The following is a 24,252-nucleotide window of genomic DNA, read 5'->3' as shown; positions in this document are numbered from 1 at the left end:
CTTTACTCCCCAGCAAGTCTGAGGCCGGAGCTGTCCCTTCTCGCTCTGTGGTCTTTCTCTCCAGCCTTCTTCCCGCCGCTCCGGACGGGGCTCAGCATGTAGGCTTCGCTCGACTGATGGGTTTGGAGTGGGGTGGATCCTCTCATGGGGGCTCTTGGTGGGTGAGGCTAGTAGAGGGTCTCTTTGGGAAAAGTGGTCAGAAGGAGGTCGTGGTGGCAAATGGAATTTGACAGAATGCAGTGCGTTCCCGGTGAGGGGGCACAAGCCAGGCGCTGGGGGGGGGGCGGGGGTCAAGGTAGATGAGCGCAGCGGGGGAGGGGGTTGTGGGAAGGTGTGTGCGGCAGACCGGCAGCCTCAGTAAGCCCCGGGGCAGGCTCCCTGGGGCCAGACCCCACCTGGGATGGGGTCAGAGTGAGCAGGTGTCCTGTGTGATCAGAAGCCTCTGGAGCCCATGCTCGCAGCTGCCTGGGGCCTGGAGCCGTCCTCAGCAAGCCCACCCTAGGGTTTTGCTCAGCACTTGGCCCCTCCAGTCGGGCTTCGAGGGGGGAGGGTGATGGCGGAGCATCCGGGTCTGGGGAGCACGCGGCGTTCTGGCTCTGGGGAGAGTTCTGGGCTTTCAGCTATACCCCGAGGTGGTCGCGCTGTGTGTTACGACCCTTCAGCCAGTGTGAAATCAGTTCAGTGGGTCAGGACTGGCATTTAAAAAACAGAGTAAAACTGAATAGAAGATCAGAATTAATACCATAGATTTGAGAACTGTTTGTGTTGCAAAATACCGCTATTTCTCCAGGGCTACAAACATCCTGTTTTATACCTGTGGTTCACTGTATTGCGAAGTTTGTGGTCTACTGGTGGGTTGTTGTCTAAACAGAGTGAGGTAACACTCCTGCTTTGTTTTTCTAGAAAACACTTCTGACCTTTCTTCCCCTTGTGGGGTGTGATGTGGACCAACAGGTGTAGGGATTTTTTGCAGGATGGGCATGAAGGAAAGGGATCACTGTAGATCCCCTGGGAGGCAGGCTTGACCTTGAGAAGGTCAGCGGCAGGTATCCAGCTGGTGGACGTGGATGGGGTGGGAGTCCTGGGTGCACCTCGGTTCGGGGGTGTCATGGCTGAGATGTGAGCAGGGCGGACTGTGGATATGAGGTCTTGTTAAGGAGTGATATGAAAGATGGGGTCAGAACTGGGCTTTAGTTGTCACAGGATCAGGTTATAATTCCAGCCTTGCTTCCTTACGACCTTGGGCCCTGCCCAGGTTTTCCCTTTTATAAAATAGGGATTCCGAGAACCAGTAAGTTTTTATGTGTTCATTTACTTTCCCAGGGTAAAGAGAGAAGGGAGAAGGGTCAGCGTGTGTGTTAGAAACACTAGCAAGTGGGAAAGGAAGTACCCAGCCCAGCAGAGTCAGCCCCCCAGGAAACACTGCCGGCAGGAGGAGTCCCGCAAGCCCCCCGGGGCTCAGTGTCCTGCAGCTCCCGAAAGGAGGGCATCGGGAAAGAGCACAGAGCTGCCCCCCGGCCCCCACCCTCTAAATTCAGGATTGCACACAAAGCTGTGGTTTCTCGTGCTTCGTTAGCATGGAGCTGCCTTCGTCCTCCCGCTAAACAGTCTTGTGGCCACTTTGACAGAAGTTTCTGGCACCTGCATGGAAATTCCTGAGTGACGTGGTTGTACGTTCATCTTCCGTCTGGTCCCCCAGCCCTACCTTCTACATGGAAGGCCCCTCCCCACCCGCCGTTGCTTCTGCTTCTCTCTCCCCTAAGATTAAAGATTTAAGTAGGTTTGATGCATCCCATAATGGGTGTGGGTGTGTTAGTACGGATCCTAGCGGGGAATGGTCCTGACACCGGAGACTGGGAACAGAGGCTGCAGTGTTCTTAGCTTCTTCAGGACTTAAATGTGTGTGTGTCGCGGGGGAGAGGGGGCTTTTCTGGGAGAAGAGGAGATGGGGTGGGAGTCAAGTGTTTGGGACAGAAGATCTGGCCCAACATAGAAGAGGGGACCCCAAGAGAAAGGAGGGTTCAGGACCCCCACTACTGTAAGAGGGGTCACCAAGCTGTGGTCCAGAGTCTTCTGGTGTAGAACTTTCTGTCAAAGATGCTCTGGCTATTTTTCTCAATACAAAAAAGTTTATACACCATAAAACCCCAAAAGAATATGGAGACGACCAACACCTATTTGTGAAGTCCTGCAAAGCCCCGGCACGTACGGTCACTGGAGCGCGCAGCAAAGGGGGGGGGCAACCCAGGATCAGACGCGTGTCACCCGCGGGGCTCTGTTGGATTTGCCTCCTGCGGGCGCAGTGAGGTAGGTCTGTGGGGCTCTCCTGGCGCGTGACGGAACCTGCTTTTCTCCTTTAGGCCCCACGACACTCCTTGCCACAGCAGGGCAGGGCCCTGGCAGAGAAGCTGTGGCTTATGGTCTTTCTAGACGCCAACGAGAAAAGCTCAGAATTTATAAAGATTAAGACATGTTGCCTCTGCCTCAGGCCCCCGTCCCTGGGCAGCGCACGTTGGGCCCAGAGGTATTGTTCTGAGACCTTTCCTCGCGCACTCGTTCTCAAAACCCGCACAGGCACGCGCTGTGCGCTGTTGGCCCAGCCCAATGCCCCGATGGATGGATCGGGTGGAAGGGAGCCCCGGGTCCTGGGATCAGACGTCTGGAACAGGAATCCTCTCTTACATGTAGAGATGACCTTCAGCCAGTCCTGGTTTCCCCTCCGCCCCTTCTCCGAGTGCACCCTCACGCCGCCTCCCTGCACCGGCTCTTTTGGTTCAGACCAGTCCTGTCTTCGGGCAGGAGGAGATCGTACCTCATCTCCCACGGAGCAGGACTTTCAGGGCCGGCTTTTCGGCCCTCGTGTCCTTACTGTCCAGAACAAGGTGGTTGCGTGGGCTCTGCCCTCCCAGTAGTCGTGCTCCCTGGTGCTGGAGCAGGTAGTTACTGCCCACTGAGCGCGCTCAGGCCCCGAGAACACTGCCGGACGGAGCACCTTACGACACTGCAGAGCCAGAATATTTATATTATGGGGAAAAGGGTTAACACGCACGGGATCTGTTGCTTGCACCCAGCCGGAGCCGTTGGCCTGGTGGGAGTGGAGCCCAGGGTGCGGTTATCCAAGGGAGCAGAACAGTGAGGGGAGGCCTGCCGCTGTCCCCCCGATGATCTGCTGCAGCTGCCTGTGACTCAGGACAGTGGTCAGTGGGGCAGGAGGGAAGGAGAACCCCTGCTGCACCCTTGGGAGACTCCCTCCCACACGGTGTAGTGGCTGGTGGGTCGGGCCCGTCCATCTGGTCTCTCGCTTCATCTGTACACTGTGGCCATTGGGGAGATCACGATCTTGTCTCCTCCTCTGAATGGGAGACAGCTTCCCTGTCCAGGTCACTTTCAAGACCTGGAGGCACTGATGACACCCAGCAGGGAGGGATTTTCTCCCCAGTGTGTGGCTGGAGTTCATTTGCCTCCTGCCTCCCCCGGCCCCCTACCAAGAGGGAAGGGGGGTGATGCTGTGGATCCTGGCTGTGTGGCTGAGTCAGCCGCCCCCTACCCACCCTATTCCCGCCTTCTCTGCTCTGCCCACCGACCGCTGCCTGCCCTGCACAGTGTCCCGATCTCAGGAGGCTGACCCCACCCACCGGAGCTTGGTTGGGGGCCTCTGGGAGCCGTGCAGGGCTAGGGAGGAGAGCAGGCTGCCTTCCCAGCAAGCTGGGGGCCTGCTTCCGTGGACACGAGGCCTCCGTGTGACCGCTGCTCTGGAGGGAGGGGCACTTTTGGGGCTGGGGAGGCCGCTCATGCTGCTTGGCCTGGTGGCCTCGCCCTCTGTGGGTATAGCACCTGGCTCCCTTGGGTCGGCGCTCTCCTAAGACAGAAGAGCCCACCGGGGCCGGTGACCCGGATTGGTTCCAGGACTTTAGCAGACCTCTCGAAGTCCTGCTTTCAGGCTCTGGAAGCCCGCCATGGGTGGCCGGCCTGGTGCCAGAGACTTCCTCAGGGGGCCCGTGGACAGGAAGACAAACCCGTGTGCATGTCAGACCACTTACAGGGGTCCTCCAGCGCCTTGACACTGCGACCTGCCAACAGCTGGCTTGACACAGAGCCCAGGGTGGGCGGCTGAGCCCGTGGGCCCGGGGAAGTCAGGGGTCTTACATTGGCTTTGGTGAGGCTCTTTTGACCTGTGGCTTAATGTCTTTCATGGGCGTTGGGAAGTTCTGGTCATTTCTTCTTCCGGTGTGGCTTCTACCATGTTTTCTCCCCTACATTTGTTAGATGTGTTGCGTGACTGCATCTGCATTGCATGTCCGTGTCTCCCATGTTCTCTAATCTTCCGTCCCTTTTCCACTTCGTGCTGCAGAGCAGTTGTCTTCCTGTCTCCTGTGGGTATGGAACCTGAGGCAGGACTGGAGGACGACAGGGGACCTTAGTGGGTCAGGCCCCCTGCAGAGGGGCTGCTCTCCAAAGGAGCCAGGCGGTTCCTCCACGGTTGTGGTGACCAGGCCTCCGCCAGGGAGGCAGGAGTGAGGGACTGCTGAGGGCACCAGCCGGGGGGAAACCGGAGGCGCAGGAGCAGGAAGAGGGAGGGCGATGTGTGGAACGGGCTCGCGAAATCAGATCTAGGGAACAGACGTGGTAAGACTGGGCCAGGAGTGACAAGTGGAGTGAAGGGACCCTTGGGAACCTTTGTAGTTTTAGAAGGTGAAAGGTTAAGTGATCCCTATTCCCAGAAAAATGCTTTGCTTAAAAGAAATAGTTCACGAGGGGTGTCTGGCTGGCTCAGTCAGAGGAGCGTTGACGTGATCTCAGGGTTGTGGGTTTGAGTCCTGTGTTGGGTGTGGAGCCCGTTTAAAAAAAAAAAAAAAAAAAAAGCATTGACTTGAGGAAGGGGGAGGGGTGCATGTCACCCTCTGTCCGGTTACCGTGTGCCGCCAGGTGTCCACCTGTGTTTCTGCTGCTAGTCACAGGCCTCCCGATGTGAAAACTGAGTAACATCTTAGTAAAAAAAGGAACAAATATATCAAGAAAGAGACGAGGCCACAGAAGAGTGTCGTCTCTGTTGGAAAATAGGTGCGAGGGTGGAGGTGTGCGGGGGTGGCTGTGGGGTGGCTCAGCAGCAGCGTGCGCCCTGGGATCGTCGTGCTGCCACCCCGTTGTCGTGCTGTCACCCCGGGCTCTCGCGGCCCCGTCCCGGCGGTAAGCAAACAAGCACAGGGTAGGACTGGGTGTATTTGGTTTTTTGGTTTTAATTTTGCCGAGAACATTTAAAATCAAATTCCCATCAGCTATTCTCATGTTTTCGTAACGCAGAAATGCAGCGCACGGGCTCCCAAGACCAGGGACGGGAAGTTGAGGAGCGAGTTTGGTGACCGATCTCCGTGGGCGCAGGCAGGCCCAGGAGCCGATCGGAACCGTCCCTCGGGGGTGCTGCCATGGGGCCTATGGCTGGGGCTGGGAGCTGACGGGGAGGGGAGACTTCGGGTCTTGTGTGGCAGAGCCGTGTGCCCGGCCCTCGGGCTCCATGCGCCCGGGTTGCTTGTCTAAAGTCAGGCCTCTGCTCACGCAGCTTGATCACTGGGGCTCGCCCGTCATGGAGGCCGCGGAGAACGGAGGTCCCGGGTCTGGCAGGCCGCGTGCAGGGCTGACTGCTCGTGGGGTGGCCCACGGGGACACCCACTTGTCGCCCGCCTTCCTAGGGGCGCACTTCTGCTTTCCTCTGGCAGCCGGTGCCCGCCCTGCACCCGCTCAGCTGGGGTGGCGGGGTTGTGGGCACACGGTTTCTGCTTCTTCAAGAGCTGATCTACAAGGGGCACAGGAATCCGCTTCACCCCCGAGGACCTCTGAGGGAGGTGAGGGCGGATACGGTGATGGCCGCTTCCCCAGGGCCATGTGCTTGCTTGTCACCGCGCAGGGACCTGAGCTGAGTCCGAGCCTGCGGTGGGCATCCCTTGCTGGGCATGGGGAGGGGCAACTCCTGACCGCCTGGGGGCACGCCGTCCAGGGGACTCCACAACCCTCCTTCCTCCTGTCCCTGCTCCTAGGCTGCGCTGTCCCCCAGGGCCGGGACTCAGGAACAGCTTGCTGCAAAGCTAGCGTCCTTACGTCCCCACGCCTCTGTGTGCCCTCTGGCTTAGAAGGCGCGTTCCGACAGCACAGGCCCAGAGGGGAGCCTGGCACACAGTCTGTTGTCGGTGGAAATCTCCTGGCCCGGGGCCGTGCCACAGAAACTCCCGTGATCCTTGCTCTGTAAACAGCCTGGGGTTTCTGGCAGGTAGAGCTGCTGCTTCCCACTCGGGCACCTTGTGCCAAGCCTCCTTCCCAGCGGTGCTGTTTGTCGGAGGGTGTTTGGTTTCTCCTTTTCTCGGTCTCTGCTGCCTGTCTGGGCCGAAGCCAGAGTCTGCTCCAGGGTGGCCTCGTTTAGCTCCGATGACCTCTGGGGGACTGCAGGGACGGGGAGCTGGGGCTGGGGGCCTGGGAAGCTGGCCCGGGGCCCTCCTGTCTCTGGGGAGAAGCCTGCTGCTTCTCCGGCGTTTCTGGGCCACAAAAGCTCTGTTGGGGAGAGAAAGGCCAGCAGCCTTCCTGGCAGGGGTGGCACCGCCCCGCCGCCCAGGACGAAGGCCAGGCTGCCGACGGCCGCCCCCGGGCTGCAGAGCTGGCTCCGCGGGCTGCCGGTCATCTGGCCGGCCTTGCTGCCAGGCGGTGTGGGCCAGGCTGGTGGTCCAGTCCAGTGTGGAGGGGGGCGCCGCCCGGAGCGCTGGGGGGACTGAGGTGGGGCCCAAGGGCACAGGCTGCACATGGAGTGGGCAAGTGGGGCTCTGGGCGTCCTCACCAGGCCTCGGAGTACAGCGGAGGCCTCCGGCACCGCCTGGTTCTGGGAGAAGGAAGAGCCTGGCTGGGCTTTTGCTTCCCTCAGTGAGGCTCTGAGAATGGCTGGAAGCTTGCCATTGGGGGAAGGCGGGTTATTCTTGGTTCGCTGGAGCAGGAGCTCCTGAGGCCAAGGTCAGGGTGGCTAGGCTGGCCGCAGTGGGGGGCCTGTCAGCGGGCAGCACCTCCAGCTGCCTGGGAGCTCGCAGGCGAGGAAGGAGCCCAATGCCATCTTTGTGGAACGTTCTTTTTGTGATTTAATGACAGGTCCTTGTCCTTGGAGAGCTCTGGTCCTGCCCAGCGGCCTAGAAATGGCCGGGGAAGGGTGTGACAGAGCTTCTAAGGGGGACGATGGGCAGGGGAGCTGGGGGGGCTGCCTCTTAACTGGCGTTAATTGGCCAGGCCGTTAACCCTAGGCTTGTCTTTGGACTTGGTGTAGGTGGAGAAGAATCTAGATGCAGAGACCTTGGTGGAGGTCACTAGTTCGAAGGTTAACCCTGCCTGTTATCACTCACTTTGCAAAGGCAGAGACCTCGCTGGGTGGGGTGGGCAGGTGGGACCGGTGGAGTTAATGTTTAACGGCAGGGCTGCTCCCAGCCCGGGGTCCTTGGAGCTGGTCAGAGTGAAAATAGCCCTGGCACCCAGATGGCCTTGGGGTCCCGAGCTTTCTGGGTGCCTGGCTTCTTCCTGTGGCTGCTGGAGCTCTGCTCACCCTGCGCTGGGCGGCATGTGGGTGCTTGGAGCATGTGGGGCCCAACTCGGCGGCTCTCAGAGCAAGGCAGTACACGCTAGATTCGGAAGACTCAGTACAAAACCAACACAGAGCTGTGATGTAGCTCGCGTAATTTTTACACATGAGGGGACTTGGTAATATTTCAGTTGTATCACGTTAAATAAAATACATGATGCACATTGACTTCATTGACTTTGCACGCTTTTTTTTTTTTTTTTTTCCATTTTACCGTGGCTCCTAGAAAATTTACCCTTCTGCACGCGGCTGGCCTTGTACATTTTCTGGGCAGCACTGTTGTCACCATGTTGAACCGGAGCAGTGACAGTCAGAGGGAGCGCGGCCTGGCCCCACTGGGAGCTCTGGCTCTCGCTGGACTGAGTCCTCCCCATGACCCAGGGCGCTGAGCCCCTTCCTGCACCTTTGCCCGAGGGCTGCTAAGATGATTTGCAGAAAAACGTTGTAAAGTTGGGTTATCTTTGGGTTTTAAAAATTACTGTTCTGTTATTTGTTGGCTCTTATTTTTTGCTAAATAAAATTTTCAATAAATTCAGTAATATTTTTCAAAATAGTAAGAAGTAATGATTGTGCAGAACTGGGAAGACAGAGAAGCACGTGCTGGTTTCCTCATCTGTTGAGCAGCGGGCCCTGGGAGAGCTCACGCCTCTGGGCGTGGGGGCTGCTGCGCCCCGCCTTGCCACGGGCTCAGGGCCTCTGGTCTTCGGCATCTGCCATGGGTCCCTGATGTCCCTTCTGCTGTGGCCGGTGCGCGCACGCACATGTCCTCCACCCTTTGCTAACAGTGCCCCCTGGCCAGTGAGAACCGCGCCTCAAGGAGAGGCAGTTGTAGGCCCTAGGCTTTCTGTGTGGCATCTGTGGCACCTGCTGGCTTCCGTGGCTCTCCCCGCCAGCTGGGGTCGGCACTCGCCACCTCTGGACAAAAGGGGTGTGGATGGACTTTGATTCTGAAGATTGCAGAACACTTTTTAGATGAGACGTTCTCTGCTGCCCCCATTGTCCTCAGACCGCTGTCCACACTGGCCGGGCCCTGTCGGTGGGTCTCCACGGCTTGGACCCGAGATGCTGGCCTTTGCCTTGGCAGAATGTTCTGACTGAAAGCGACTGCTTTCTCGCCGCACAGATGCCTTTCCTTCCAGCGGCAGTGGGGTCGGGGCGATTCTAGCGGTGGAGCGCTCCAGGCTGAAGCGGTTGGCTGCTTTCTGGGGGGTGCCCGTGGGTCAGGCTGTCCTCGGCGCGCAGACCGTTGCCGCTCTGTGTGGGGTTTGTGCTGGGAAACCGCGTCCCACTGGTGCACGTTCTTAGGGCCTTCGCCGCCCTTCGAGCAGGGGTTGGAGGAGGCTCGGCCAGACGGCGCCACGCCTCGGAAACCGCGCACGTCCCTCCTCTCCCCCTTCCCAGAGCGTCGGGACCGCCAGCGAGGGTCTCTGGGGAGCTGCAGCCGGTGACCGTATGGGGCTGCAGCTCAGGGCCTCGCAGATGGAGGGCGGCGGCGGGCCCCGCCCCAGCACCCAGCGCCCCTTCTCTTCCTTGCAGGTCTGGCTGTGGGTCTAGGCTTTGGGGCGCTGGCTGAGGTAGCCAAGAAGAGCCTCCGTCCAGACGACCCTTCAGGTGAGCTGGGCCCTGGGCCCGTAGGACCCCCAGACCCCCGTGTTTCTGGAATGTGGGCCTCCAGGAGCCACCTCCTGCCCTGTGCTCCGCATAACGGCGCCCCGGAGTCGTCTGAGGCCCGAGGGCGGCTCTGCCCCGCAGGCCCAGCTCCCGGGCTCCTCCGGCGGCCAGCACACCTGCCCGCTGCCGACTGGCTTTGGCCCTGCGGCCACCTTGCTCTGCGGGGCTGGGGGGTTGTCTGTGCTGCTGGACCAGCCCCTCAGGGCCCTCGGTGCCCCTGCCTCCGAGACCCGCAGCTGCCCCCCTCACCCCAAGCCCTCTGTCTCTGAGGTGGGCACCACAGCTCCGTCCCCTGCCTCCCAACCTGTGAAGTCACAACCGTCAGTCCCCCCAGTCTGGGTAGCAAGGCTGGGGCAGGACTCCGCAGAGAAGGTTCGGCAGACTGGCTCTCAGGCCATGTGGGGGACGCCCCACTGTGCTCTTGCACGGTGACCCCCGGAGCCCAGGCTAGGGACCCTGAGGGGGGCCTGCCTCACACCTGGACGGCCCCTCTTCAGCTACAAGACCCTCCGGTGGGGACAAGGGGCCTTGTGGAGAGAAGGCACTGGCCCGTCCCCACAGGCCAGAGAATGGGGTGCCCAGGGCGCATCAAGTGTCCTTGGAACCGGAGGGGCCGGAGGACAGAGAGGGTTTAGTGAGGGTATTTTTAGTGTCAGCTGTGAGACACTTTGGGAAACGAAGCCTGGCTTTCTCTGGAACGAAAAGCCCATGTTCTCCGCGCCTCCCACCCCCAGAAACTGGCTGCTCTCTGGGCACCTCAGCCAAGTGGAAAAGAGGCAGCACTGGCTCCAAGGTTACAGCTGGTGACCTTCGTCAGGGAAGTGGTGACTCTGCCTGGGGGTCAAGTTGCCTAGGGACCGTGGCCTGAGAGCCAGGGTCAGGGGGCCTGGGCACCCCCCAGGCGCGTTCCAGCTCCGAGTGGGCTCGAACCCGTGGCCTGGAGGACACTGACCAGCCCGGCTCAGGCAGCGCCAGCAGAGCCTCTCCTGAGTGGGTGCCGCCCACCGTGGTCGGGCTCTACCAGGCGGTTCTCAGAACCGGCCATGCCCAGGTGGGAGCACCTACCTCCCGGCCTGTGGGGAGGGGCTGCCTGGAACGGCCGAGGGGGCTGCGTCCCCACGTCTCAGGAGCGCTGCAGGCGGCCCCAAGGCTGTGTGTGCCGGGAGCACAGCTCTGCCTCCTCCCCGGCCTCTTCCCCTCCCCTCCTCTTCCCACCTTTCCACAGGGGCCCAGGGGCTGGGGGGTGGCAGTGCACACAGAAGGGTCCCCCCCTGCCCTCAGCTCTGACTCAGGGCAAGGGGGTGGTGTGGGGCCCCTTCTTGGCCTAGCTTCTGGGGCGGATCCGGCCTCATGCAACTGCCCTCGGGGTGGGGAGGGTAGAACATCCACAGGTGCTCTTGGGAGCTCCTTGTTTGCAAACTGAGTGTCCCTGGGGCTTAGTTCCCATTTAGTGCCCATGTTGCCCCCCTCACCCCCTGCCCCAATCTGCCAGAGGCCGGGCTGGACGCAGCGCCCGGGGTGGAGGGTGGGAGCACACTGGCCACCAGACCTGTTCCTTCCTGGAGGACGTGGCTCCCGCACTCGGAGCACCGGGCCAGGCCTGTGATGATGTGAGCAGAGGACAGTGCGAGGCACCGTGGGGGACAGCCAGGGGCACAGATCTAACCGGGCTCGCAGGACAGAGTGCAGGGAAAGCAGCGGGTGTCCCAGGGCTGGAGGAGCTGGCGGGGAGGCCTTCTGACCAGGGCCGACTCGGTTTGGGGCTGGGCCGTGCTGGGGTTGGGGGGAGTGGATGGACGCCAAAATGGGCCCTGACATCCTGTGGCTGCACGGTAGCAGCCCCCCCGTGTCCTCACCCCACTGCCCACCACCCCTGGTCGTAGTGGACAAAGGTCATCTGCACCCCTGAGGTTACTGCACCTCGTGTGCCTCCACGGGCCGAGGGGGAAGGCAGACAGCAGCTGGCCGAGTGCTGTCCTTGACCCCGTGCTCTGTCCCCGGCCAACGGCCCCCTCCTGCGGCTAGCTTGCCTTGTGATCTCAGGGATTCAGATGACCTTTGTCCTGTACGTGAGGGGGAGGGACAGTGACGGAGACCTCACATGGGTCCCTCCAGGTTCCTCCTTCCTAGTGCCCTTTCCCTAGTGCCACTGACCATGGCCTTCGGTGCTCCCATCAGGCCCCTGGGACAGATCCCGAGGAAAGGGCTCCACGTGTGTAAAAGCGTGTGTGTGCGTACGTCAGGCAGCTTCTGGTCAGGCCTGGGAGACCCGGGTGGCCCTGGAAGCCCTTGCACAGCCCTGGGTGGGTGGGTTGCATGACACCCCGGAGTGTTAGTTGCATTGCTGGTTTCGGGGGTGCTCAGGAGGCTGGAGCCTGCATCAAGGCTCCCATTCCTTCATGCTGCACTTGAGAGCACCCCACCCCCCGAAGTTCTGTATCGTCCCTGTTTTTACGAGGCTTAAGCCTGGGGACGGCGCTGGGTGCACCCAAGTTCCCTGGCTTCCCAGGCTGAGCGAGGACACAAGCTGCAGTTGCCCCACAGGCGCGCATGGCTTCCCAGCCCCGTCCTCCTCTCGCCGCACGGCCTGGGGTGGACCGGATGAGGCCTGCGGACGCCCCGGGAGGGGACGGCGGGCGGCGCTGACCCGGCTCCTGCCCGCAGGGAAGAAGGCCGTGCTGGACTCCAGCCCCTTCCTGTCGGAGGCGAACGCGGAGCGGATCGTGCGCACGCTGTGCAAGGTGCGCGGGGCGGCGCTCAAGCTGGGCCAGATGCTCAGCATCCAGGGTGAGTGCGCGGCCGGGGGGGGGGGGGGTCACTCGGGAGGGATGGGTGTGCGCCCCTCACCACCGGCCCCTCTTGCTCCTCTCCTGGCTGTTGACCAGCCGGGATGTTCAAAGACCTTAAAGTGGGTGTCCGTGGTGATTGCTCTTGCTTCCCTGGGGGTGTTCGGCACCTAGAGGTGGTCCCGGCCTCTCCCAGGCTGGTGAGAGCCTGCTGCTGTCCGCGCCCCCTGCTGCCTCGTGTGGGTGCTGGGGGGCGGCCGCAGGCCTGTCGTGGCAGGATGCTGGGGACACGGGGTGCGTGGGCCTCAGCAGGGAAGGCCGGGATGAGTGGCTGAGCAGAAGGGCTGGGGGCCGCGGTGGGGATGCCCCAGAGGCCTGGCTCCTGCAGGGGAGGGGGTTTGAAGACAAGTCCCCTTGCCGATGTGTCGCGGGCTCCTGGGAGGGTGTGGGATAGAGTTAATCCCCAGGGCAGGCGGGGTGTGTCTGAGCCCACGAACCCCACGTGGTGACTCCTCCCACGGCCAGGGTCAGAGATGCACGCCCGGCTGCTCTGAAGCCTCCTCGGGGGCCCAGACACACGGGAGCAGCCCAGAGCGGGCAGCAGGGAGCCAGGTGTCAGCTTACGGGACTTGTGTGCAGGCCGTGGCGCTCCTGCCCATGGTTTGTGGCAAACCATTTCGGAACACCGCCACTGCCAATGCAGCCACACTCCCACTGTGGGCCACCACTGCGGGAGGAAAGCTGACCGGAGTGGCCTTGGGCAGAGCCACTACGGCTCCAAAGCAGCACATTAGGCATAGGGTCCGAAGGGAAAAACAACGGTTCTCTGTAGGTGGCCAGGTTCTGGGTGTGTCTGGGATCTTACTCTGCTTTATTTCTGTCATTTGCTCCTTCTGTAACCCTAAAAAGCTTTGCCTGTTATTTCTAAGAAATCCACTTTCTCAGGTCCCTGGGTGCGTTAGTGAGCCGCAGCCCCTTCTGCCCCACGCTGGGGCCCTTGGGGTGTGCAGATGCCCTCCGCGCCCTGGGGAGAGGCTGGCTCTGGCCTCCGTTGTTGGCTGTGGTGCGTCTGGAGTGTGCGCAGCCCGGCCCGTGGCCCTGTGCCCTCCCTGGAGCCTCTATCCATGGCCCCGGGGGCCATGGAGGGGGCTGGTCTGCTCCTGACCCCTGTGCCTGCTCTTTGAGGGGTTAGCCCTCTGCTAATTTCTGGTACCTTCTAGATGATGCTTTCATCAACCCCCACCTGGCCAAGATCTTCGAGCGGGTGAGGCAGAGCGCGGACTTCATGCCACTGAAGCAGATGACGGTGAGCGGACGGGGCCCGCGGGGGGTGGGTATTTGGGTCCTCTGCCCCTCCCCCCTGCTCTGGGGAGCCGCTGCGGCAGCCTGTAGGAGGGTGCAGCCTGGGGGTGCTTTTCAGGGTGTCCTGCACACAGGCTGTACTCATGGCCCCTCCCTGACCCCTCTCACCAGAAAACACTTAACAATGACCTGGGCCCCGGCTGGCGGGACAAGCTGGAGTACTTCGAGGAGAGGCCCTTCGCGGCTGCCTCCATCGGGCAGGTGCACCTGGCTCGCATGAAGGGTGGCCGCGAGGTGGCCATGAAGATCCAGGTGGGCAGCCAGTGTGTGCGTCCACGCCCGGGGGAGCTGCAGAGGGCCGGGCCGAGGCCCTGCAGTGTTGGGGCCTCTGCACCCCCCGTCTCCAGGGCAATGCCTGGGTCTGCTCAGCACCGGATCCGGGAAGGACCTGCTGAGCACTCGTGGGTAGAATGGCCTCCCTGCGAGCTTAGTGTGGGCGGGGCCAGGGGACTAGCAAGCATCTGCTGGGGGCGGGGACAGGGGAGAAAGAAGTCATGAGGGGACCTGGGGGGGGTTCTGGTAGCATCGTAGCGTCATATCTGTCATTTGCCCGAGTATGGGGTCTGGGGGGGGACTAGGCTGGGAGAGCAGGGCTCCCCTGCATGGCCCGGCCCCACCTGCCCGAGACCCCTCTGCTCCGCCCACAGTACCCCGGCGTGGCCCAGAGCATCAACAGTGACGTCAACAACCTCATGACCGTGCTGAACATGAGCAATGTGCTTCCCGAAGGTCCGACACCGGCTGCTGGTCAAGGGCAGGCATGCGGGACGGGCTCTGGGGACCCACGGGAGCGACCCTGGGGAGCCCTCAGCCCCCGCTGACATCCTCCTCCCCGGCGCAGGCCTGTTCCCCGAGCACCTGATTGACGTGCTGCGGCGGGAGCTGGCCCTGGAGTGTGACTACCAGCGGGAGGCCGCCTGCGCCCGCAAGTTCAGGTGTGGCTCATGGCTAGTGGCTCCCACAGGGGACACACGGGGGCTGCTCGAGGTCGTAGGCCCCCATGGCTCTGAAGGGTGGGTGGCAGTGATCATGGCCCAGTGTCATCCCCGGGATGCGGGGGAGGCTCTGGTGCCAGGTGTGACCCCCAACTGCCCACCAGGGAGCTGCTGAAGGACCACCCCTTCTTCTACGTGCCCGAGATCGTGGATGAGCTGTGCAGCCCCCATGTGCTGACCACAGAGCTGGTGTCTGGCTTCCCCCTGGACCAGGCAGAGGGGCTGAGCCAGGAGATCCGGAACGAGGTGTGTGTGACCGTGGTCTTGGGCCCCAAGTGCCCTTGTGGGGATGAAGGGGACAGAGAGGGCTGTTGCGTCCCCCCTGCCGGGGAAAACCTCGAGTCAGGAGTCCCCGTGTGGGCAGTGGGTGGGGCGACCCGAGGAGCGGTGAGGATGGGAGGGGGTTCCCCAGGCCCCAACTTGGCCTGCCACTGCCATGACCGGGTCTGCCCCTGCCCTCTCCCCCAGATCTGCTACAATATCCTGGTCCTGTGCCTGAGGGAGCTGTTCGAGTTCCATTTCATGCAGACGGACCCCAACTGGTCCAACTTCTTCTATGACCCTCAGTTGCACAAGGTGAGCCCATGGGAGCTGCCTGGGAGAGGGGTCTCTGCGATCGGGGGTCCCCTTCTCCACCAGGCTAAACCTCTGAGGTGTTGCCCCTTCCCAGGTGGCTCTTCTGGACTTCGGGGCGACTCGGGAATACGACCGATCCTTCACCGACCTCTACATTCAGGTTGGCCGGCGCTGGGGCCTGGGGTCGGCTTGGGGACACTAGGAGTGGGGAATGACAGGGCTGCTGTCCCCCACCCCCAGGGACTGTGGGTGAAGAGGAGGACTGTTGGGCTCACAGGCCGGGGGGCTTGGAAGGAGCAAAGGGGACAAGGGTGGGGGGTAGGCCACTGGGCTCCCCGTCCGCCCGAGAGCACCTCCTCCCCGGCTGCTCACGGTCCTCCCGGGTGTCCGTCCAGATCATCAGGGCAGCCGCCGACAGGGACAGGGAGGCGGTGCTGAAGAAGTCCATCGAGATGAAGTTCCTCACTGGCTATGAGGTCAAGGTCAGCTCCCCACGGCCTCTTGGGCTCCGCAGACCCCCGTGTGTGGGGAGGGTGGGCAGTGGGCCGCTTTTCCCCAGACCTTGACTGGTACCCTCGAGGCCTCTCCTCAGGCCTCCGTTGACCTCTCCTCCACCGAGGTCCTGGGCGTGGGGGGGGGTGAGGGCATGAGTGGAGCCTCGGGGAGGGCCGGGAGGCGGGCACCCCTCTTGCAGACCAGTACCTCTGGAGCTGGGGCCCGGTGGTCTGGGTGGCCTGGCAGGGGCTGGAGCTGGGTCTTAAGTGCTTTAAATGGGTGGTGCCAGTCTGTGTTCCTGTGCCCTGAACTGGCCCTGGAATTCCCCGAGAGCAGCCCTTTCCCTTTCTCCCCCAAGAAGGGTGCACAGGCCACAGCCAAGCCTCCAGGCGTGCGGCTTCAGCCCCCATGTTGGGCCCGGGCCCCGCCCATCCGGCCTCCCCCAGCCCCAGGCGCACAGCGGGCTCCCCTGGCCAGCTGCGGGGCCCGTCACGTCAGTTTAATGCTCAGAGGCCCCCCTGAGCCTCTCCCCTTCAACGCCGCCTGCTGGGAGAGCTCCCACCCACCCCCTGCGCCCCCCCCAGGCTATGGAGGACGCCCACCTGGACGCCATCCTCATCCTGGGAGAGGCCTTCGCCTCGGAGGAGCCCTTCGACTTCGGCACGCAGAGCACCACCGAGAAGATCCACAACCTGATCCCCATCATGCTGAAGCACCGGCTCATCCCGCCCCCCGAGGAGACCTACTCCCTGCACAGGAAGATGGGGGGCTCCTTCCTCATCTGCTCCAAGCTGAAGGCCCGCTTCCCCTGCAAGGCCATGTTCGAGGAGGCCTACAGCAACTACCAGCGGCAGGCGGCGCGGCCCTCCGCTTGAGCCCGGCGCCCGCCGGCGCCCCAGGCACGCTGCCCAGTGTGTGTGCAGCCTCTGTATGGAGCAGAGACCGCAGGTTCCTCCCTTGTCGGCGGGCGGTTTCCGTCCTGTGAATGCTAGCGGGGGTGGGGGCGGGCCTGCCAGGGGATCCCCGCCCCCAGAAGTACGGAGAAGTGTTGTTGGATGTTATTGGACGCACGTAGAGGATGAGGCTTGTGTGATTCTAGGAGATTGTGTTTTGTGCCCTCTGTTCCAGCCTGTCTCCGAGCGGTGCCCACAAGCACTGCTTCCCTGCATGAGCCCCGCCTGCTCTTGGGCTGGGCTGTGCCCTCTGGACAAGTGGAAGTTTCTGGACCTGTGGAGGGGGTCAGGAGCAGTCCGTGCTAGACGTCAGTGTGTGGAGGCCCCTCTTGCCCCCTCCAGGCCCAGGGGCTTTCATGGAAAAAGATGACTGTGCCAGTGTCACCTGGTTAGACCCGAGAGGTCACCACAGGCTGTTAATTTTTGTACAATTCTTGTAATTGTCTGATTTGTTTCAATATTAAAGAAGACAAAAACGCACCCTCTTAACATTGTGGTGTGAATTTCTCTACACTTAGTGGGCGCCGAGCTGATGGGTGACCAGCCCGAGGTCATGTCACACTCCAGGCCACCTCTAGATGCATCTGGACACTCAGCCCAAATTCCTTTCCAGGAGGGGGTGGGCAGCGCATGCCTCCTGTACCCCACCCCGCATACGGAAGAGCCAACTGCCTGGCCTGCTTCCCAGGGGGAGAGGCTGCGGCTGGGGGATGCCTCCCCGCAGCAGACTAGCGTGGGCGTCGGGGAGCCCTGCCGCGGGACCCCCTGACCGGTGCACCAGGGGGTGAAGGACATCGCTCCAGGACGGGATGGGAGGTCTGACTGGTCTCCGTGACAGCAGCTGGGGGCCTGGCATTCTGAACCCTTGTCAGAGCAGTCACGGCCCTTTGGAAGGCCGTTTTTGTGCATTTTTTACATATATTCTGCCTTCTGGGACATTCGGGGGCTGGCAGGGTTCAGGAGCAATGTGGCTGGTGAAGGCCGGGACCCCGGACTCCGGACCTGGAACAGGGCGGGCAGCCTCACGGCCCGAGCGCCCTCTCTGCTCCCCAAGAGTCGGCAAACTGGTCCACGGTCGGGCCCTCTGCCTACGTGTACAAGCCATCTGGGGACACAGCTGTGTTCATTTGTTGCCACACTAAGGCCATGTGAGGCCACAAGAGTGGCCACAAAGCCCGCAAAGCAGAAGCTTTCACTGGCCTTTCACGGAGAGCTAAGCTCACGCTCTGTCTCTCCCCGCAAGGCGCTCTGACAGAGCAGTGACCTGCCAAGAAAGGTCAGGAAGGTCATCGCGTGTGACTCGGAACCAGGGAGGGGGCCTCAAGGTAACCAGGTGCAGCCGGCTTCAGATGGCCTCTGGTGCGGGCTGGCCGCGCTTCCCCAGACGGCGGTTCTGACCAAGTCGGGGACGAGAGCCGAGACACTGGCCCGTGGACAGCAGAAGCAAACCAGCCTGCCGTCTGGTCTGAGCAAGCAGATGCGACAGCCGGCAGGTGGGGACTGGGGGGGGGTCTGGCTGTGCAGAGGGTCCCCCGCGGGGCAGGTGCATACGGAGCAGGCCAGGCCTCACCCACGGCCTGATGCGTGTTCTGGAAATGCTGGCCGGACGAGAACGGAATGCTGCCCTTACCTGAGCTACGGGGTGGAACGAGGACAAGTCCTCGGTTAAACTACTCCCGCGTCCTTCTGCAGGCTAAGGCGGGCACTGGATGAGGAGGGGGCCTGGCAGGAGCAGGATCTAGGAAGACGAGGAGAGTCAGTCACCTTTCCTCCGTGGCTCAGACCTTTCCGTCAGGGAAAGAAAGACAAGACCGTCAGGTCTAACAGCTCCCTGTTTTATTGCAATACATCAAATTCTGGTTAATATTAAGTGATACCAACATAAAATATTGGCGAGGAGTCTTGTTACATTTTTGACTATCCCACCTTAAATATTTCTGTGCAAAAGAATCCACACCATTGTCTGGTAGCAGAGAATCGCTTATAAACCTCCCTAAGACATCGAGGGCATAAAACTGAACAAAAGAAAATAGGCCAAAGCAGTATGTTTCCCTTCCATAAACAGATTTGTCAGCATTATATTCTAAACAAACAAAAAAAATGATTACACCTAGGCCATGCAAAACTGTACAATAATATTACAATGAGGAAAAAACCCTAAAAAATTTATAAAATAAATGTTATTACACTATCAAATAAAAAAGCAGGTAAAATTTGTTTCATGAAGTTTCCAGGTTTGTTCTCGTCAGTGGCCCCCATAAGTGACGCGGCTCCTCGCGTGTGGCACTCGTCCCTGGGAAAGGGGGAAGGGCCGGCCCGCTGGCCAGCGCTAAGAGGCCAAAGGCTCCAGCGGAAGCCAGCCCTCTGATCCAGAAGGAACTCTGCGGAGAATCTGGACTCGTGATCGAGTCAGAACAAGGGAAGAGGTCTACCGGGCGCAGCGATCGGTCATGCAGCTTACCTACTCTCTCGGGGGCCAGGCTGGGGCGCGCGGGGGCCCTCCTGCTTCCCTGTCTGCCCAGCTGGGAGGCCGCAGCCTGAGTGACTGCCGCCACGGACGGACAGATGGCCCTGCCGTGCCGGGCGTTGGCAATGCCCACCGCGCCCTCCTGGGCTCTTCTGGAGGAGCCCCGAGAGTGCACAGAAGTGCAGATGGGCTTTCACAGAAGTTGACGTGGCCACAGAGTAGCAGAATGACAGGACCCTAACCATACGGCAGGCAGAGGGAGGCTGAGAGCCGGCCAGGAACGACAGATTGTTGCTGTAAACATAACAGGGATTTCAGATTCTTCCCAGAAGCCTGGGTATGAGGACCGCGTGGGAAACCGACCAGGCGGGCCCTTGAGCGCCGGCCCCGACCCTTCCCGCCGTGCTCCCGGGAGCGGGCGAGCGTTGCTGACGCAGGGGTGTGTGCATGGGCCGAGAACCCCGAGAGTGAAATTTACTTTAGCGAGCACTTGACGAGGAGGAAGGCTTTTGTTTTTGGCAAAAAGAAATGTATGTGTATATATATAATTTTTATATACCCAGAGCACACACGACTTAGTTAGAATTCAAGGGTAGACAACAAATCGGCTGCACATAGATAGCACCAAGTACCAACACACACGGACTAGCCGAGAAACGTCTCACTGGTCTGTTCTTCCTACGATGAAACGTGCGCCTGCTGCCGGGTATGATTTTAAAAGGTCCCGCAAGAGAAGAGAACAGGACTCGGGGCAGCAGTACTTCCTCCCTGATCTTGGCTCCTGACCCCTCTGAACCATCAGCAGGTTTCCTGTTTCCCTGGCACCCATTCCCTGCCTTTTCTAGACCATTCTTCTCAGAAGCTTCTGCTGGTAACTGCTTCGTACCTGAGAGGGGGTAAGCCCAGAAGGGTCATTATCGCAGGAAGAGCTGCCCCCCGCCCCGCCCCGAGCGGCTCCCCGTGGCATTGTTTCTCCCCCAAACTCCTGCTGTCAGGATGGGTCCAATCCGAGGCTGCTCTGTGACGACTCACGACTACTAGGGACCTACCGGAAAGTGCCAGGGTCCCTGGGTCATCACCATCTTTGGGGGTTCTCTCCTTTCTGCTGTGACTCACTGCAGTGTTCTCTGCACCTCAGGCAGGGGGACGCTTGGATCCTAAAAGCATCCTCTGGAAAATAAGCACCTACAGGCAACACAAACCCACACGTAGTTGTCAAAGCTTCAACGAATGGCTTAGTGCGGAGTCCCGGGACTCAGGGCCGGGAAGCCAGGGAGGGGAGAGGCGAGGGGCCAGGGAGGGTCAGGAGGACAGGAGGCAGCTGGCCACAGGCCCTTGGTGGCGGGCTTCCCTCGCCTCAGGAAAGTGCCAAGTTCTCGGGGCTACGGGGTCCTCGGGGGGTACCAAGCTCAAGGTCTGATCCTTGGCGACCCAACCCCATCTCACACGACACGCCTTTCCCTAAAGCGGAAAGCTGCAGAGAGGATGGGCAGTCGTCGCGTGCACAGGCGGCCCCGCGGGTCCTCTCCCCCCCCGCCGGGCCTCAGGGGCTGAGAAGGAGGCGCCACAGGGGTACACGGTTCACGCTCACCGAAGCCAAGAGTGCGCTCACTGCTAGTTCTCAGAGAAATTTAGATAAAAAGGAAGCAAGCCAGATTCTCTTTACTTCCATGAGATATTTTTATTTCTCTTTCTCTGCTCATGTGCTTAACTGGGAACTAACTGTGAAGGACTGCGGCCCTCCGGGGTGTGCGCTCGCTTCGGCGGGAACAGCAGGGGTGCCATGGGGGACCCTGCCTGGTGGCTCAGGCTTCTGTTTGCCACCGGGCGGGAAAGAGTATTTGGTTAAGGCTGTTCAAGTCCTTGCATTTGAGGTTTTCTATTATTTGGTAATTAAACTCTCAGGCTTCTCTGAGGGGGGCTGGGGCCAAGGACACCTTGAGGCAACGCAGGGAGAAACAGGGTTAGCCCCCGGGGAAAGGACCTGTAGGAAGCATTTCAGGGACCTTCAGAAGCCACAACTTCCCTTGCACGCTTTCAGCGGAGGAGGGGCCGGGAGGTGATCGCATTTCTACATTCATCTGCAGGAGATACCAAAATACAGTAAAAACTGAGGAGTGTGGTTCAAATTCTACCGCTACCGAAAGACCTGGAAGTAAATTCGCCTGTTGACGCTGCTGCTGAAGAGGCTTCTAAGGTTTGAGCCTGGGCTCGGGCCGCAGCCCAGAGCAGCTGAACCGGGTTTCAGAATGTTTTCCTAAAGCCCCCGGGGACCGTGGCTGAGCCCAGAGAGGGAACTCTGACTCTTCGCGCTCTCCATCTACCGAGGTCTAGAATGTCAGCTTGAGGCCTTCCTACCCTTTAAATTACTTAGCTGGAAAACAGACGAGAAACAACACATTTCTTTAAATTAAATGATCTCTCTCTTATATAGGAATCCATCTTTTGCTGAATACAAGATGCTTCTTTTTACTATATACATTCAGTATTTAACCTCTACATTTGTGTACTTATTTAAACTCTGTATTGTAGTAAAATATGCACTGTTTTAGTGAATAAGGATTTACTGGCAACGATCAGGTCGACATTGGCTGTGGGCGCTGGAGGAGGGCGCGGGCCGGCGGGGGGACCCACACGCTGCCCGGGGCGCCGTGACTCTGCCGTGGAAACCAGTCTGCCTGACGCTCTTCCCGCGCACGTCTGCGAGGTCTGTCTACTCGAGCTACCTTCGGGAGGGACACGATGATGGGAAGCGACTCTGTGTGTATGAAATGGAATCGATACTCATCGAAGCTGTTCAGTGGAAGTCTGCCTTGATGGTTGTTGCTGTTAAGTCGGGGTGGGGGGTGCAGGGAGCTGGGCTGCAGGTGCGATCGTCCGCGTCCCCGAGCCCCCACCCTGCTCTTGCCACCGGCCCTGGGCCTTCCAGGCAGGGGCGGGGGACGGACGTGGAGACAGGGCAGTGGAGGGGCCAAGAGGGAGAAGCTGCTCTGGCGTCCGCTCTGAGCGCCGAAGCCACTCACGGGTCCCAGCTCCCGCGGTCGGTGCTCTCCAAGGAGAGGCTCTTGGTCTTCCGGGGCGACACTGGGCTGGGCGGGCTGCTCAGGTTGGAGCTGTTGGAAGCTGTGGAGTGCCTCGGGGAATCCGAGTCCTGTGGGGCCCCGAGAGGACGTTCGTGAGAGGACGTTCGTGAGACCGAGAGGCACGGGAGGGGCTCAGCCCCGCACAGGTGACCTGCGGCCACCCCGAGCAAGTAAGCTGGTGTGAACGGTCTACTGTCCCTAACGAAGCCCCTTTCCTGAGGCCAAAAAAGGGCAGACAAGATAGCCAACGTTCAGCCCTTTCTGTAGGACTTTAGAAATGTGGGTCCCTGTCACAGAAGCTGTTAGAACATCTGTGCCTTAGTGTAGTGCGCAGCCCAGGCAACCGGCCATGCCGGACCTCCCCCACCGCCACAACCCGCCTCCTGCCAAGCGTGTCCCTGTATCCTGACCCCTGGCTGCAGCGGAGGCCACTCTTGAGGTGGTGGCATCACTTCGGTAAGGGCACAAGTCCTCTACACAGGACTTCTCCGGATCAGACGCTGATGCTGCCCACACCCCACTCACCTCTCCGTCAAAGTCCCTGGCCGGGGCGTCACTTCCCTGGTCCATGCCTCCGGAAGACAAGGAGCCCTCTGACGGGGAGGGCATGGGCTGCCACTTGGCATTGTAGCTTCCTCCGGAGAATTCTCTCTTTAACGCGCTGCCGTTCTGTGCAGAGGACCCTGCGGGGCGGCACTCAGGTGAGGCTTCGCACACAGACGGACAAGGGGACGGCCCTGTAGAAAGCGCGCGGACTGGGGAGACCTGGGCAGACCCTGGGGCCAACCGCTGAGGGACACCGTTTCTCAAGGCCACTGGCCTCTGCAGCCATCACTTCACTGCTGGAAAATTTGCATGAAAAGTAAAGGGACACGAGAGAAGCATTTTCATTCCACGGGGAAAAAAGCCTGGTATTTGAATACAGAAGTGAGGTGAGTTTCTTCAAATTCATACTCTAGTTTGGTCTCAGAGCTGAGGCACCCAAAGGAGGGGCCAGCACCACTCGGAGGAGGGAAAAGGATGACAAAAACCCCTTGGAAATACTGGGGAATTGTTCGTACCCATATAAAGCTCTCAGTATTCCTCCTTAAGCTTTTGCTTAAAAAACATTTGAATCCTCTTGAGCTTCCATATTAAGACCATGGGTCTAAAGAGGCTGCTGAGGTTTTCATACAGGATCCAGACTGTGTTTTCACACTAAGAATTCAGTAATTGTGTCAAGAGGACCGTGTCGAGCACCTCAAGTACCTCACGACCACGGACACATGGGGTGCCCATCTATGCGGACAGGAACCTGCCTGACATGCCTGTGCTCGGGCCTCCTGGCTGCTTCCTTCCAGGCCCCCTCGGCTGCAGGCAGCCTGTGTGTCACCGTAACGACTCCTACCCCAGCTCCCAATGCCGCGTGGACACCAAGCATGTGTCGTGGAGCTTGGGAATGCCCATGCCTGGGCCCTATTGTGGCAGAACTTCAGAGGTCCCTGTTCAAGCCTCTTGTGGGGATTCTGGAATGCACCTCAGGCTGGGAGCCAGGGGCTCACCCTCCTGCTCCCCGGGAAGCTGCCGCCAGCGCCTGCCGCACAGGGTCTCTCACTAGACACATGCTGCTCTTCACGGCCGCCGCGGAGGCGCGCCTTGCTTTGCTGAGGGGACTCTTCTGGGTTCTTGGGTCACGGCCTTCCTGAAGGCGCACCTCATCCAGCACCCGCTTCAGTGTCATGGAAATGGTATTTTATTTTTGTGTAAGTTTTGTCATTCTGAATAGAAATCCATACCACCAGAGGCTTCTGTTGCTCTGCTTACTGACTGTGTGGCCTCGAGCAGGCTCTGTTACCTTTCTGAGTCTCGGTTCCATCTGGGGACACAAGAACAACTTCTCCCGTATGGGAATCTGGGGGAACAACAGCCCTGGGTACACGGAGAACACGGTGTGACCCACAGGTGCACACGGGGGCCTGTGCCCGGCTGCCCCCCATTTGCCGTCTCCTTGCCTCCACTCTGGTGTTAACACGTGACAGCAGGGCTATTTTGACTGACCAGCAAAAGGGGCGTGGGGACGGTCTGAGGACCATGGTCCTGGCTAACTGAGGCCATACACTCAGGCACGGCCTCTTCTAAAGAGCGCTGGCTTAGGTGGCGAGGTGTCTGAGTCTGCGTGACCTCAGGAGAGGCCAGGCTCCCTAGCAAGCCTGCTGCTGATGGGAGGACTGGGTCCTCCTCCTTGGGGGGGGTGGGGGGCAGAGCAGAGCCATAGTGGGAAT

General features: G+C 60.5%; 2 protein-coding genes across 24 annotated transcripts in view; one reads left to right on the top strand and one right to left on the bottom strand.

Moving 5' to 3' along the window:
- COQ8A (coenzyme Q8A) overlaps window positions 1-16,921 on the top strand; it is a 35,895-nt gene extending 18,974 nt beyond the window's left edge. The window contains exons 5-15 of the mRNA XM_082702406.1: window positions 9,140-9,214; window positions 11,939-12,061; window positions 13,281-13,366; window positions 13,534-13,674; window positions 14,070-14,151; window positions 14,264-14,357; window positions 14,522-14,663; window positions 14,886-14,993; window positions 15,088-15,153; window positions 15,389-15,475; window positions 16,073-16,921. Of these exons, the coding sequence (XP_082558532.1) occupies window positions 9,140-9,214; window positions 11,939-12,061; window positions 13,281-13,366; window positions 13,534-13,674; window positions 14,070-14,151; window positions 14,264-14,357; window positions 14,522-14,663; window positions 14,886-14,993; window positions 15,088-15,153; window positions 15,389-15,475; window positions 16,073-16,363 (1,295 nt within the window). The 3' untranslated portion in view covers window positions 16,364-16,921. The remainder of the gene's footprint in view (window positions 1-9,139; window positions 9,215-11,938; window positions 12,062-13,280; window positions 13,367-13,533; window positions 13,675-14,069; window positions 14,152-14,263; window positions 14,358-14,521; window positions 14,664-14,885; window positions 14,994-15,087; window positions 15,154-15,388; window positions 15,476-16,072) is intronic.
- Window positions 16,922-18,255: 1,334 nt separating this feature from the next.
- Window positions 18,256-24,252, bottom strand: part of CDC42BPA (CDC42 binding protein kinase alpha) — a 329,433-nt gene continuing 323,436 nt past the window's right edge. For all 23 annotated transcript variants that reach the window (XM_082702369.1, XM_082702391.1, XM_082702387.1 and 20 more), the window contains 2 exons: window positions 22,517-22,674; window positions 18,256-22,059 (listed from right to left, as the gene is read on the bottom strand). In XM_082702369.1, coding sequence (XP_082558495.1) covers window positions 21,928-22,059; window positions 22,517-22,674 — 290 coding nt within the window. In that variant the 3' untranslated portion in view covers window positions 18,256-21,927. The remainder of the gene's footprint in view (window positions 22,060-22,516; window positions 22,675-24,252) is intronic.

The sequence above is a fragment of the Mustela nivalis genome (genome assembly GCF_964662115.1).
Source record: "Mustela nivalis genome assembly, chromosome: 16".
Classification (NCBI taxonomy): domain Eukaryota; kingdom Metazoa; phylum Chordata; class Mammalia; order Carnivora; family Mustelidae; genus Mustela; species Mustela nivalis.
Note: the sequence above shows the minus strand (reverse complement) of the source record. Positions and strands in the feature narration are given on the sequence as shown.